At 52.4% G+C, this 15,842-nt stretch overlaps 1 protein-coding gene across 1 annotated transcript in view; it reads left to right on the top strand.

Annotated features, from left to right (window-relative positions):
* The window catches only part of GALNT14 (polypeptide N-acetylgalactosaminyltransferase 14), a 101,542-nt gene that overhangs the window by 24,940 nt on the left and 60,760 nt on the right, over positions 1–15,842 (top strand). Inside the window, exon 2 of the mRNA XM_082480851.1 lies at positions 12,981–13,150. Coding sequence (XP_082336977.1) covers positions 12,981–13,150 — 170 coding nt within the window. The remainder of the gene's footprint in view (positions 1–12,980; positions 13,151–15,842) is intronic.

Raw genomic sequence — 15,842 nt, 5'->3', positions numbered from 1 at the left:
GAGAGAGCTGCTGAGGGATGTAGGAGGAGGTGAGGATGGAGAAGTGAGCCAGTGGATGCCCACCACTAAGGGAAACAGTGTCACCAATTTGGACCTCAACTTGTGCTTTCAGGACCACCCAGACAACAAAAGGGTTTTATTTCATCTCCAGTTATACAGACTCGTGCAGGAGTGGTGCAAGAGACTTTCCTCCGGCTGCGGAGACCCTCCCTGCTGCTTCCACTCCCCACCACTCCTGCTTTCCACTGGCAAGCCCAACTGGAGATGTGGCTCCTCTGCAAGGAGAGTCCATTCCCCCTGCAGCTGGGGGCCATTGGACACTCTGTGGTATATCCAAACTTGTGGGCAGAAAAGCCACGTTAGCCTGGTCTCAGCCATACCCTTCCTTTCCTCTTCTGCCCGGCTGGAGTTTAACAGCATCTCATATTCCTCCAGCTGGGAAGACTGGCTCCTCATTTCTTTGCTGCTCCTGTCAGCAGCAAACGTGACCTCATTTGTATTATCCCAGCCCTGATCCCACCTAATCCTTAATGCAGGGCGCTGCCAGCAAGGGGAGTGTGTTGCTGTGGGAGCAAGGGGGATCAAAGGCATGTGGGATGGACTGTGGCCCAGCCGGGTGGTGGGGCTGCTTAAAAGTGGGTCCAGCCTTTGCTCTCCACTCCTCGTGTTGTGTGGGGCACTGCCCTTCTGCCCGCCATGGCTTTCTGAGAGCAGGGACCTTCACCTGTGGTAGATATTGCACAGCTTCTGGTGGGGCTAACGTGTTCACCCAGTGCAGAATGCTCTTAGTTGAAGAGAGCATCAGGCTGTTTCGGTGCTGACTCTTTGAGTTTGGAGGTCTTGGAGGTGTTGCCTGTCAGGTTGTTGCTGGTAGATGGGTGGGCAAGCCTTGGGTGATGACACCTCCATGCTGCTATGGTCAACGAGTGGAGCATGCGTTGACTTGCCACTCAACTGAGCTGTCAGAAGCTGTACCATGCCCGCAGCTGTCACTCCTTTCGAGGCTGGTACCACTGAAGCATCAAGAGCCAACAGACTTAGGGGATCTTATTTCTGCCTTGATTTGAGCCCTGCCACAGGCTTCTATCGTGCTTGCTCTGCTTACCCGCATGCGTGGTGCCTTGTCACATCGTGCGCTAATACGAAATGCCATCTACAGGAGTGCTTTACTGTCTGCATTAAAGAGGACGAGGTTTGGGGGTTTGCATTGAGGTATGTAGCAAAGCTTGCTGTCTCCGGGTGTGGGTTAGCCGCGGTGTGCGGGGTCGTGGTGGAGCTGAGCAGGAGCGTGCCGGGAGCTGTTAGCCATGCCACCTTGCTGTGGCAGAAGAAACATCTTCTAGCGTCAGCCAAGGGGGCTGGTGCATGCCCGGGCAGGAGCATCATCAAGACTTCCACACTACGTTTTCATGACTGATGACTCCAAAAATCCTCTTTTCCTTATTGCAGTGAAATGTGTGTGTATGTGTGAGAGAGAATCGGTGCCAAAGGCAGATTTTGTTGTTTTTTTTTTTTCCCCGATAATAACAGCAAAGCTTGGTGCCTGGTTGCTGGTTTCCATCCAAATCCCAATGCTTTCAGGAGGTGTTTTGAGTTTGCTGCAGCAGGTGATTTAGCAGTGGGTTTGGTTTTTATTTTTATTTTGAGTGGGTTTTGTACAAATTTCCTTTTTTTTAGGGGGGGGGGGGCTTCTAGAGATGTGCAGAAATACTGATCAGATGTTGCCAATGTGTTAGGGAAAGGGGGAAGAGAAGGTTGTCCTGTGTCTCTGGGCTGTGACATAGCAGTGCTTTTTGAACCAGCGTCCTCCTGGGTGTGAGAGCTCCAGTGACAGGCCTTGGTGGTAACACAGCTGTCCTGCATATTACAGATGTTGTTTGCTACAAGCCCAATTACAGCTTTGGTTTGGGGTTTTTGTGGTTTGGTTTTTTTTTTTCTTCTTCTTTTTTTTCCCTCCCTCCTGTTTCCCTTTTGCAACTCCGACCTTCTTAGCAAAGTGGGGAGCTGTGCTCATGCCTTCACAGGAGCGCAGCAGGAGGGGGCAGTGGGGTGCGTGTCTCCATGCTCATTTGCCTGCTTCTTTTTGGGAAGGACGATGCTGCTCAAGCCTGTCCCTCAAGGGAAGCAGGTGGCTTTTGTGGTGGCAGAAGGGGGGCTTTGCTCCAGATGAAGCTGTGATTTTTTCCCATCACCGTCTCTTCTCTCCCTGTGGGGATGATTCTGGGGGCAAATTTACCCTAAAACGTTGCTCGATACGAGCTTTGGACCCTGCTGCCAACTCTGTGTTGTCCTCAGGCTGTCCCTGCTGTGTGGACCTGGGGTGTCCCACGCCGCTGCTCCCATGCCTGGTCACAGCTCTGCTCAGGGTTTGTTTGTGCGAGCAGCAGCGCTGTGTGCTGCTGGAAGGTGGCCAGGCTCTGGAAATCTGCCTGTGATCTGCCCGGCCAGGTCACACCAGCCGTGCCCTGCCTCTGGTCTCCCCCAGCCCCAGCTAAGCCCGCATCGTCCCAAGGCGCAGCACTTTTTTGAGGCTCCCGCAGCGCACGTTCTTGCGGCCGGCAGGGACCAGCAGTCCTTCCTCAACAGGCTTATTTATTTTCTAACTCACCGTACCTTGCTATGGTGCGTTTCTCACTAGCCAGGGTTTGGGTTTTTTTTTTAATTCCTATTACTGAGCTGAGATAGGAGAAGGTTGGGCTGACACATATGCTCTAAATTATGCAGCTGTATCTCCGGTGCTGTCAGTCATGTTGCTCCCAGGCTCGGGAGCTTGCAGACGCTCCAGCAGCAGGTACCTAAGGATCAAAGGTTTAGATCAGTTCTTGCTGTCACAAATGTTTTATATCTAATTTCTCCTTGAGGAGAGTTGGGGGGAGGATGGGCTGGTGGCTGGGTAGTACACGCACCCTGGAGCATCATCGCTGTGACCTGAGCTTCATCTCCCTCCGTCTGCATGTTGAGGACCAGCTCTGGGTTACAGAAACACCTGCTTCTCTGCGAAATGAGTGTGTGTGTATGAGATGAGGAGGTGGGTCACATTGAAGCCTTGGTGCTTTTTGTTGGTGGGATGTCATCTGACAGGCGGGCACTGGCGGGTCCCGCACTGAGGGTTTGCAGGATACCCCACAGGTCAGTACCCCACGGGTTGGTACCCCACAGCCTGTGCTGCCCCTGCCAGCTGCAGGCAGCCTACCCCTGGCTCCTGCATCCTCTCCATGCAGGGTAGGGCAGCCCACACGTTTTCTGGTGGTGCTTCTAAATATGTCGGAGAGGTCGTGCTCTGACCAAGATTTTCTCTGCTAGTACCAGGGTAGCTCCACCGACGCAGCTGCTTGGCATTGTTTGGGCTGGGCTGGTCCGTAGCACGTTACTACATGGTGTGCATCCACCCGGAAAGCTCTCCAAGAGGATTTGGGGGATTTTGGTTAGTCACCAGCAGTGGTTTGTCCTCCGCTCTGCAAAGAGTGAGAGGTGGGAAAGGAAAAAGAGCCCTTGTGCCGGAGTTGCTCAGGGCACATGATGCTCCCTGGGGAGCCTCCCACCAAGCGGGAGCCTTGTGAGTGAATTGTAGGAGCAGGGAAACTGAGGCATAGCTGGGGGGAGCCCAGGGCTTTTCCAGAGCTGGAAATTGAGTGCAGGAATGGGGTTTTGACTTTTCTTGTCCTTGCCGAGATCCTTCCTTGGAACAGCTTGTGCCTTGGTGCCCGCTTGGTAAAGCTCTGCTCCTCAAAAGCAGTTAGCTGACAGAGGGCAGGGAAAGGCAGGCTGGTGGCTTCCTGGAGACAGCTAAAGCCATGCCTATAACTGCCTTGTGTATTTGCAATTACTGTATTTTGCTCAAATATCTATTTTTCTAATCTGTAGGTTTTTTTTTTCCCCATGTTAGTGTAAACCAAGGTAAAATAAAGGCTGAGCTTTCCCTCCCTTGGCACTTTTCCCTTCACGTTAACACGCTGCTGTTATCCATCGCCCCTCATTGCTGTTTGGTTTGGAAGGGTGGCTGCTCAGGGAAGGATAGTAGCATTAGTTTCTAAAGCTGTGTAAAAATCCCCATGGAAGCAATTACCAGATGGATTACCCCTGGCTTTGCTGCTGCGGAAAGGCCGTGTCGGGTCGAGGATGCCGAGTGTATTAACAGCACGATCCCTTCCTTGCTCGGGAGGTGCGGTTCGGATTAGCCGCCTGCTTTTTAAAGGGCTGGGTTCAGGGCAGGACTCCGGCTGCGGGCTCTTTTACCCTCCCCTCCCTGCTCCCCTTTCCTCCTCCTTTTCTCCCCGATGTGCCCCATCCCGGGCTGTCCTCTGGCATGTGGGACACGCAGCTCTGTGAGGAAGGGAGAGACCTTCTCCGACCTCCGAGATGCTCAAGCTCTGTGGTTTGGTAGGAGCTTTGGCTTTTACGCAGAAGGATGAGCAAAGCTCAGCTGGAGACCGAGCGCAGCTATGGGCTCCTAAGTACTAAATCATCTGCTGCTCCTGCTGAAGCCTGGGCAGGCTGGTTTGACCTTCATGGCTGGGAAGCAGCTCATGTCTGTCCTGAAAAGGCACAGAAGGAAGACAAAACACTGTCCGTGCAGGAGCTTCCTTTCGCCGCTCTATTTACCCGCCGTGGGTCAGGGCTCTTCCCAAATGTGCCTGACCTCTGATGATCCTGAGGATGAGCTGAACCTGGCTGGTGTGCGGGGGGACATGGAATGCTGCCTTTGTTTCTTTCTCAATTAGTGCCCCGTGTAACTGCCGCTGACCTTCAGGGTAGCAGCTCTCGGGCTCGTCCACGCTATGCAGCCAATGGGTGGTTGGCACTGAGTGGTGGCAACGGGCTGTGGAGGGACTGCCCGTGGTGCTCCGGTTAATGCGGCACAATGGCTGCAAAGATGCTCTCTGCCATCTCCTGGCACCCCAGCAAGCCCAGAGCAGGGTGACAAGGGGACCCGCTCTGGTAGGGCCAATGGCGCTTGGGGGAGCTGGCATTAGGGAAGGATGGAGAGAGCAGGTGTCCCACCGCTGATGGGAGCAGCAGCAGCGGCACCAGTGGGAGACTATTGACATCGACATGGGGAGCTCACCACGGAGCAGAGCCATTGCCAGACCAGCGGTTTTCCACCCTTTCTTTTATTTCTTAAAACCTATTTGGTCTTGTTTGCTGTCCAGAATTACTGTTTGCAGACCCATTAGAAGAGTTGGCAGGCGCCAATGGGCTTGAGCTGACCTCGCTCATCCTTTCTTGGGGGGGCTGTGGGGGAAGGCAGAACATTTTTGATGATGGCTTGGGAAGACCAATGCAGCCTGAGCACAAGCAGTTGAGAGCGGGGGAGCTGCAGGCAGGGGGAGGAGAAGATGACCAAAAATCCTCTCCATCCTCCCGCTTGGCTCCCGGCACAGACAGAGCTGGGTCTTCCCTTTGCTCCAGTCAGCAGCTTGGTTTGTGCTGACCTCCTAAATATTCAGCTCATTATACAGTGTAACGTATAAATAAAACAGAAGCAGGCAGCAATATTCTCCAGGAGGATATAATCGGCTTCCTTTCCTTTTTAATTATACAGGATTTGTCTCCATGTGTCAGGCTATCCTATGAGCTAATGTATTATTTTAAAGAATTAAAGTCTATGTTCTTTATGCAGCGAGGCGCTTCTGTACAGCTGCGTGCGTGCACCTGATTTTGGGGGTCCGAGAAGGAAGAGCATCTTTCTAAGTGGGAACACAGGGAATTTTGTAGCTGGATATTGTTTCTAGAGGTCAGTGGCCTGGATCCTGTGCTCCTCTCCAGCATCGCAGGGAGGCAGGAGGTTCCTCAGCATATTGGAGATGATGGAGGTCACCACGGGGATTCCTTGGGACCTGGCTGGGGCTTGTGATGCTGGCCGGGAGCGTGCATTGCCTCTCCTCCCGCAGAGGCAGGACGGTGTGCTGATGCTATGGCCAGCAGATAGGAGCATTGTCCATGTGTGAAGCTCGGGCCCAGGCTGCCTGTGGGATGTGGGGGTATATTTTAACCTGGCACTGCTGCCGGCACAGCGAGTGCTTGCTGATAAGCACGGTGTGAACTCTGAGCTGACTTGCTTTCTCCTAAGGGAAGCCCTGGAAACAAAATTTGGCTTTTCATCAAAGCGATGAATCTGTCATCTTTCTCTCCTTACAAGTCGGAGTCCCCTGCTCCTGATTTACAAATAAATTCCCCATTTTGGTGGCGGCCCTGGCCATCCGTTTTAAAATTAAAGCTTTGGTGCCCTTACTGGAAAAAGCAGCAATAATTCTCCAGCGGCTTTTCATGCTGTTTGTGTTTGTCTGGAGACTTAAACAGATTTAAACCTCTGGAGGGTGTTTCGGACCCTGTACATCGTTTACCGCAGATGCGGACAAGAAGATACACAAAGAGCTGGTTCTAGCTGTGATCAGCTTAACAATGACACAGCTGCCGTTGCCCTCGGTCAGCGCCTTGCACTGAACCAGTGGCCAACAGCCTGTGCTGGTGCTAGTTGAGGATGGGGACGTTCAGAGGAAGGCACTGGAGACCCTTCTCCAGAGCCTGAATGGGGATGTTTCCACCCAGGCAGAGGTTGCAGCTGTAGTTCTTGAAGATCAAGTCTTCTTCCAGTTCCTGAAGGTCAGGTCTTTTCCATGGCCGCTTTCCAGCCTTTGTCAGTCCTGTTGCCTGATGCAGCATGTGTCTTGATTGTGTAAACTTATGTGTGTGACACAGGAGAGGTCCAGACAGTGCCCACACAAGAGTGTGCATTAGAGGGTAGGTTGGAGAGAGACAGGTAAAGGGAACTGGGCAGTGGGCAGGGAGGGCAGCAAGGGTGGTGATAGCATGGTCTTGGCCTCAGGGCCAAGTGAGAAACTGGGAAACTTGCTAGAAGGTCCTCAGGGATTCGTGTTCCCTGCTGAGCTAGCAGAGGAAGAGGCAATGCTTCATCCTTTGAAGATGGAGCAGCGTGCCTGTGGATGTGCGTGAGCAGGGAAAGGTTGTTGGCAGTGAGAAGCTTAATGGTGAGTGCTCAGAGCTTCTCCAGGGACCCCAGCTGCAGGACAGGCTTTTCTGAAGAAGTGCTTTGCTTTAATTAGGTATCCGCATTAATATTTTATTCAATTTTTTTTTTGTTCTTTCTTCCCCCAGTAAGAGGGGTCAGAGCAAACTGAGATCTGCAAGCCTCCCTTGAGAGGCATTAAATCACCTCCAGGCAGTGGGAGATGCCGGTTCTCCTTGGGATAGGGTGGGATCCTGGCAGACATGGGTTTGCTGTGCATCCCTGTAGGGTCCTGGAGGAGCTGCCACCAAGGTGCACCTGGGTGTTGTGCCCAGGTACCAGTGCAAGAGGAAGAGGAGCTTTGCAGCCCTCAAGTAAAGCAACTGGAGCTAAAATCCCCATGGAACAAAAGACTAATTAAAGGTGGATGATAGCCGGGGCCCAGAGCTACCTCCGTTTCCGATACGTGGTTGATGTTAGCACAAAGCTGGAGAAGACGGCACTGAGCCAGTGAAGCACTTAAGCAAGTACTTAACTTCAAGCATTTAAACAGGGATTTCTGTGGGCTCCTCCAAATGCCTGGAGTCACTTAGGTTTGTATTTATCCGCTGGATTGCCTTGGGGGCTCTGCAGTTTAGGGAAGGAGATAAGAGAAAGGAGGTATGGGATGTGACCCTTCCAGGGTCTGTGCCGGTTTGGTGTTGAGCTGTACCTGATGCACTGGAGGACATGCTGCAGGATGGGTATGAAGCCTGTCCTCCAGAGACCCACAGCCTGATTTTGGCACCACCACATACTTTTCAGACAGAGCAAAGGGCACGGCCATGGTGCTCTTTCTGTCTCCCCCTTGTATTTTGGGGATGAGGCCATCGGGATGCACTGCACTGGGTGCACGGGGCTAAGCCAAGCTGCTGGGCTCTGGCATCGGGAAAACTGCACCAAAGCTTGACTGAAGGATTGTGTATCTTGATGCTCCATCTGGGCTGTTTGGGGAGACAGGGAAGAGGATGGAGGCAGCGTGTTCTTTCTCCTCTGGGACTGCTGACCCTCTTAGTGCATGCACTGGCACCAGGGGACAGGGAGGGATGAGCCCTACCATGTTTGAAGTATTATAATCCTTTCAGATGGCATTAGCGCCTCGGCCAGTAACAGCTCTATAATTGAGCCTCCTGCTTGCAGGGGCCTCGTGCTTCAGCGAGACGTTTAAATCTCATTTGTATAATGCCTGGTTGCAATTCCCACTGAAAGATTGCCCTCCGCCTCCGGTGCCCCTGAGCTGTGCCGAACATGCACACGTGCTCCAACTGTCTGTCGGCAGAAGAGCGGCCGAGCACGGCCGGGCAGCAATGTGCCGGCTGGCATCTGAGTTTCTGGGTTTTTGCTTGTTTATTGGAGCTTTTGCTAGGCTGAGGTATTTTTTAATTTCACCTTCCCCTCCTATTTTTTTAATGCCTGAATCCCAGGGAAGGCAGGATGGAGGCTCAGTAGCAAGTGTTCCATCTGGGATTGTGTAGGGATGAGGTTTTCCAGGGGAAGCTGAGTGTGAGGGGGGCCGAGGCAGAAGAAGATTTGGCTGCTGCCAGGCTCCCTTGGGGTCATCATTGCACCTGCCCAGGCAAAACCCCTTTGCCTGGCCAAAAATTGGGGCTCCCTGGCAAACCCCATCGGCTCTGCCCTCCCGCCGGGCTGCTTTGGGTTTGCTGCCTCCTGAAAGGATGCGCATGGTGTCGGGCCGGTTCACCTCGGTCTGATGGCAACACCCAGCAGCCCCAAAAGGAAAATGGCTTTTATTTTAGCAAAGGCTTAAGTTCTATGTTTTAAAACAGTGCCACAAAAGAAGAAAGAGTCCGCTTTTGGCTTGTGCCGCCCACTCCTTTTCTTCCTGGGCAGCTGGAGGCTGGCCCTGGGGACCAGCATGACCTGCCTGTCCCTGGTCACCACCGGCTCCGCTTGGGCCAGGCTTTTCACCTGAAATGTCCTTTCCCCACCAGGCCACCTCACGGCGACCAGGGAATGCATGGGACCCCTGCACGGTGTCCAGCCTGCTCTGGCCTCTGGTGCTGGCGAGGGGTGCCGGGGGCTGCCTGTGGGGACAGGCAGGAGGGGGCCGAGCATCCCGTGGGGACGCTGCGGGCCTGCAGCAGCCGCCGCCGGCTGGGCCGCTCGTTCCTCCTTCCCGCTCCAGCGATCCCCGCTGTACTGTAATCACACAATTATTATGCCATTAAAATGTCATATTCGCAGAAATCCACATAAACAAGGCATTAGCAGTTGCCAGAAAATTGTAGTTTTACTGCTAATGACCTGCTCTCCCCCCGCAGCACCACTCCTCTGTTTTTTTTTTTAATATTATTTTTTCCCTTTTTTTTTTTTTTGTTTCTGAGCTGTGATTTAAGAGGCAGATGACGAATTACATCTTCGCACCGAGAGGCTTTCAATCTTTAATGTACAGTTGTGGTGAAAAGCTGCCTCCGTGCTTGTTCTGGGGGTTTGCCCTTTGCTGGCGAAGCGGTGGGCAGTTTGGTTTTGGGGGATGCCTTTAGCGAGTGGTTTTTGGGGGGTGCTTTTAGGGGGCTGGTAAAGGAGAAGGCAAGCCCTGCTCTCGGCTGGGCGCTGGTGTGAGACGGGGGGTCCTCTCCATGATGAGTTTTCTCACTGTCTCCTTTCCTGGGGGGCGTCCCTCTCGTTGACCCCTTGGGGATCCCCCCGATACAGCGTCTGAAGGGGCAGCGCTTGTTTGCCCAGAATGGCCGGTTACCCCTTGGATATTTTTTTCCTCTCTTGGCTGCAGACTCATTGAGTCTCTCGAACTCTTTAAGCATTGACTGTGTTTCTTGTAATTAATATCGGCCATTAAACTGCAATGTTGAAAGAGAAATTACCTAATTCCAAGAAAAAAAATGAAAATTTATTACCAGTACATGAGAGAAAATGAATATGAAAGTTTGAGAGAGGAGCCCCGTAGAAGATAAATAGAAAGGCAAGTGGAGTATTGACTTGATCCTTTTCTAGTGCAGGGTAATTTGGCTTCTAAAGTGAGTTAGATCATAATAAATTAAATTTAGATTTCTGCACATCAGTTAAATAACTCCCAAGACAGAGTTCTGGTGTGAGGAAAAGGTGATAATACATGGCGGAAATATTATAATGAAGACCTTATCCAGTAACCCGTACCTGATGTGCTGTCCCTGGGTGAGCAAAGGGGATTTCTCCCACCGCTTTAACTCGCTTTTCCCGACCCTGATCAAGAGCTGAGAAACAGGCGAGTCCCTGTGTGCGGGTTGGGAGGTCTCCTGCCTCCCACCGCTTGTGTAGCTGGGAGCTTTTCATCCGAGGCTGCTGCCTTGCTTACCCTCACTGCTTTGTGCAGGTATTTTTTTTGCAGAGGTCGGTGCATGCCGGTGTCTGAGCATGCCTTTCAGTTACCTTTGCGGGGAGCTCAGGATGGAAAGCTGAAGAATGCCTAGTCTTCAGAAGATTTGGACAGGAGATGTGGATTGAAAGCAAATGACCAAACCCAGGCACCTACTTCTGTCTGAGAAAGTTAACCCCATCCCTGGGCTTGTTTTGTAACTAAAGCTCTTTGGCCAGGTAGTGGTTAAAATAACTCTTTAATCTCTCTTTGACATCTATTTGCTATTGATCTCAGATGTGTATTTAGCTATCGATATTTAGAAACCATCCTACTGATAGCTTTCCTTGACCGAAAAAGGAGTGCCTAGGTGAATCAAGGTGGGCTGATGTCTCTCAGATGGAGATTTCATGGGGGTATTAGTTATTCACTGCACTGTGAACCAAGAATGCAGTCCTTGGAGGCAAGGTATATCCAGGGCAGGGTAAGAAGCAAATTCTGTGGGATAGGGCACTGGTATTGGCCCGTGTATCCATTTACCACTGGGATCCCCCAGGATGGTAGTGGGGGTAGATGGATGCTGGAGAAATGCTGCCCCAGACCTCGAAGCATGTGCCAGGACCCTCCCGCACGCCGAGCCCTGCTTCTGCTGGCCTGGCCAGAGCCTCGCTGCCCTTGCAGCATGTGCAGAAGCTCTGGTTTTCCTGGAGCCACGACTGCCTGCGGGAATTCACCAGCCCTCCTGCTTGAGCCATCGGATGCTTGCCCCAGTGCACCCTTCTAGCTGATCCAAGGCTATTGGGTTTAGCTGACATTAAAAAAATATATGTACGTATACATCCAACAGCCTTAAGTGCTATGTGGCTGCTTTCAAAAGCCATTTCTCTTCTTATTAAGTTTGATAAAAACAACTTTTACTTTTCTTCGCAGCATTAAAATTTAGGGACTGCAACTGCGCGGTGGTTGTTTTAACAGTGCCAGACCCCCCAGGGTCATCATGAAATCTTATAAACGTCAGGCTGTTGGTGACTCCACGATGCAATCGGCTCACTTTTCCCTGATCTTTTACTGCAGCAGTAAATCACATTTTGCAAGATGCCTTAGAAAAAACATAAAAAATATTTATCACCCTGTGTACATCGGTCCTCCTGAAAGCCCGCGAGCAGGTTACGTACATCCTCCTTGTAAACCTCCTGCAGTGACCTTACTGGTTTCATAACTTTCTCTCAGCTTTGAATAACTTTCTCCCAGTCCTGAATAACTTTCTCCCAGTTGGGCTGATGGCTCAGGGGTTTCTCCTGATCTTCCATGTACTGGGGTATGTGCAGGAGGAGTTCCTGCGAAGATCATGAGGTCGCCCCAGGGGAGGATGAATATGGCCCTGTATCTGGAACCCCCTGCGTCCCTGGGCTCTGTCGGCTTTTTGGGGGTGCTCGTGTCGCTGTGACCCAGGACGGTGTGGGGCATTGTGTGGCTGGAGGCACCTGTTTTGGTCCTGCTGCTTTTCACTTGCAGGAGCCGGTGCTCCCTCCTCCCCTTCCTATGAGTAGAGAAAGCGCGCTGCCAGATGCAAGTAAAATCAATTACAGGATAAAAATCGCCCGTTTCAAAAGCTTCATTTTGCGCTATTAGCAGGCAAAATCGGCTTTGAGACCGTGTGAACTGAGGAGGGGGAAAAAAAAAGAAAAGAAGAAGAAAAGATCAATTATTGGATAAGATCACAATTTTCTTTAGGGCTGAGATGTCTGTAAATGTTTGCATCTCTCCGTGTTACACGTAGGCTGAGATCAAAGAGGTTGTGCTGCTGTAACGATGAGATCTTATCGGCGCTGCATTGTGCTCGCTGGCTCAGGCACTGTGCCGCCAAGGGATGCTCAAACCCCTGACAGCATCACGCTGCTGAGGGATGCTTAAACCCCCCGACAGCACCACACTGCTGAGGGATGCTAAAACCCCCTGATGGCACTGAGCCACCAATGGATGCTTAAACACCCCAACAGCTGCTGGAGCTGTTGGGTAACCCCAAAATGCAGCTCCTCCATCCTTTTAGAGCGGGGGTGGCCTGCATGGGCACGTGCTTGCCCGCTCTTCTCCCAGCGGTGGGGCTGAAGAGCTCTGTGGGAGAATTGTTGTGGCAGAGATGGACTGAAATCAGGCTGGGAGGACCATGGACCCCTTCTTCCAAGGTCCCATTGCTGGAGCCAGCCCTGGGGCCAGGGTGTGGCTGTGGAAACGTGGGATTTTGCTTGATGAAACTGCTCCTGTCTGATGGCTTTTTCCCACCTGAAGGTTTACAGGGGAGAGGGGGCTTGTGTTGTAAAGTGGCTGGAGAGAGATTAAAACCCTAACAAGACCTTTGCGCTTTTATATTTCATGAGACCATGCTGTTTGAGAGGGGGATCCACCAGAGACCTGAATTTGGTTTCAAATTAGTCATTTTAAATTCAAATTGGCAGGCTCTTTTTGACATGCTGTTTGAAGACCTAGGAAAAAAACAAAGCCTGAAGACCTAATGAGGATCCTTGTTAGCCTGCTCTTGTGATGCTTGCCCATGCTGTGGGGCCAACTGACCCTCCAGTGGGGCTTGGGAGGACCTCCAGAGCGGGGTCAGGCATCCTCTGGTCTCTCCTCTCTCTAACGGGGCTGACTTTGTGCGCACAGGGCTCAGACGTGGACTGGGACGACCTTTGGGATCAGTTTGAAGAGCGGAGATACCTGAGCGCCCGGAGGTGGAAGGGCGGCGAGGACCCATACCGGCTCCATGCTTTTAACCAGCGGGAGAGCGAGAGGATCCCCAGTGACCGCGCCGTCCGCGACACCCGCCATCACAGGTTCTGCCTCCCCCCTGGTTTCTCCTGATCTTCCTCACGAAACTTCATTATATGGGTGGATAGTCCCATTCCTCTTCAGGGCCGTGATTTTGGGATGCTAGGTGGGTCTGGGCCCTTCCCCCACGCCCAGTGGGTGCACTTGGGATTGTGTCTGCCTGGATTGTATTTTTAGGATTGAATCTTTTGCTTTACTTGATTTCTCGGCATGTCTAGCAGTCCTAAACCTATTAATTAAAACCTGTATAAATTATTCCAGGACCATAGGGAAAGAAAGGAAAAGCCTTTTTTTTTTTTTCTTTCCTCCAGAAAAGTAATGGCTGTGCGAGAGCGCATCTCCACGGTGGGCGAAGTCTTCACTGATGCTGGGAACACTTGCTCTGCATAGGATGCAATTAGACAGTGCAAGGGGGATAAAGTGACAGTTGAGCACTTATTTTGCTCTGCAGAGAGAGGAGTTAGTGTGGGGAATAAGGGACTATTGGTGAGTGAGGGGGAGAGGAAGGTAAGAACTTGTTGTGTTATGGCTGCTCCAGCACCATTGGTGTCAAAAGTATCCTTCGACACCCGAAGGACCTTTTGGGAGAGGCAGGGAGGATTGCGGTGAGGGTTGCCCTGTGGCACCCACGCTCCCTTGCTGCTGTCAGCGTGAGAAGGGCAGGGTGGGAGTTTTGGTGCACCCTCACTTGCTGTGAGTGCAGCTGTAACTTCCCTCTGGTCACCACTCCAAAGTCATTGGGGAGAAGCTGCCCTTTGCAGCTACAGGTTGTTGATGGTTGGTGGGGTTAATTGTTAGTCTGCTGGATGGAGCGATGCCGAGTGTCCCACTGGTGTAGAAAATACCCCCAGGGTTCCCTCAATGCAGTTTTCCTCCTCGTCCTCTGAGGGCACAGTGTATGCCTGACGCCCACCGGAGGTCCCCAGCCCACAGCCAGTGCAAGCCCTTCCCAAGGAGCTGTGCCTGGCATTACATCCCAGCCCATGGGCGGCAGCCATCCTCCCCTGCCTTCTCCTGGGAGCCTTCTGGGGGAAGTCCTGCTCTGGTGGGAGCTCCGTGCTGGACCCAACCATGGCACCTTGCTGCCCAGGCTGCACCTTGATCCCAGGTCAGAGCGACTCGACACCTGGCATCTGACCCGACTCTGAATTTCCCTTCTTCTAGGCCAAAAGCAGTACTTAGGTTGAGGTGCTCAAAGAGCACCAGTGCTCCAGCCCTATAGCAAGCAATGCGCTTATTTATTTATTTATTCTTTTAGCTCCTTTTCATAGTAAGGACCAGATGCTCCTTTCTCCAGAGAGGAGCTGTCAGCCCTGATGGACGCCTGTTATAGCTGAGCAGAGAGCGAGTGTGCTATTCCTGGAGAGAATTAATGCCAGGGATATTAACCATCTGCCCTATTAAAAGTGAAGACTGACTCGGTTGCCCCCTCGCCATACCCCTGCTGTGCGGTGGCACCCACCTTGTTCCCAGGCGGGTGGATGCGGTGCTGAGTGCTCCCACGAAAGAAAAGTTCTCATTAAGGAGGAAGCGAGGGCACAGCATGTGGGAGGGGCTGGGGCTAATTGCATTTGCTTCCAATTTCCTTAACCCGGTAATTGGATTCTGATTTATTGAATATGTCTGAACAATGCTGCGATGATGCACCATTAGCCGAGCATTAGAGTGGCCACAGAGGAAATGGGGCTGCTGGGAGATCTGGGGGAGGCAGGCACTGATGGGTGGGATGGAGGAGGGAGAAGGGTCTGGGCATGGTGGTCAAAAGGGAGAGGAAGGTGCAGAGTTTGCAAAGCCGTCTCTGGAAGGAAATCCTTGCTCATGGTGCAGGTGTCCGGGGAGCTGCTGCAGGCGATGCTCTGGCACTATCATGCAACCTGGAAGCGGGTCCTGAATTGCCCTGTGGAGCTGGGTGGGAAAGTATGGATGACCATGGCTTGCTCTTGGAGCAGGAAGAAATTGCTGGTGGCTGTTTAAGAAGAACATGCAAAGAGAGTCCAGCTTGTGGTTGACTAGGAGACGTCCCTCCTGCAAAGGGGAGAGCAGAGTAAGGCACACCGGGTTAGCGTGAGAGGTGGGGAAACCCCCAGGGCTCACGCTGTATGATCTGAAGGCTGTGCTTAGAGACTTGGTTCCGATGGCAAACCTGGCGTAGGCCGCTTTGTGTGAGCCAGACTGGAGGCGCTCGGGCTTTCTTGTATGATAGTGAAGCCTGAGAGTTGGACCTTGATTCTGCTCCAGCTGACCTGGGGGGAGGAGCATCCTAGCACGGACCCCACAGCAAGGGGCACCACCGTGCCAGGAGCTGTGCCGAGGTGCTTCTGCCCAGCTGCTATTCCCCAAAAGAGTTCATGAGGGGCAGGAGACTTTGGAGGGGGTCTTACCCACCTCTTGAGCACATCCCCGTGGGCAAGTAGGCTCTCCTTCAGCTTCTCAGCCAGATGTTGCCTGAAACCGTTTGCTCTGCTCTCCAACCAGGTTTTCAGTGTGTTTGCTCTCCATCTCTTATCCCCTCTGTACAACATTTGGCAGAACCAAGACTCAGAGACCTGCAGACCACAGTAATGCCCAGAGACCAGCACCTCGCAGTACTGATGCTCATGCTGGGGGTGCTGCTCCTCACAGCACCTCTGTGGGCTGTTTTTCACCAGGATGGTTGCAGAAGATTTCCTGGAGTTTTATTTGCTAATCCAGCCAAGC

This window comes from Vanellus vanellus, assembly GCF_965231255.1.
Source record: "Vanellus vanellus genome assembly, chromosome: 3".
Taxonomy (NCBI): domain Eukaryota; kingdom Metazoa; phylum Chordata; class Aves; order Charadriiformes; family Charadriidae; genus Vanellus; species Vanellus vanellus.
This window is presented reverse-complemented; position numbering and strand designations above follow the sequence as displayed.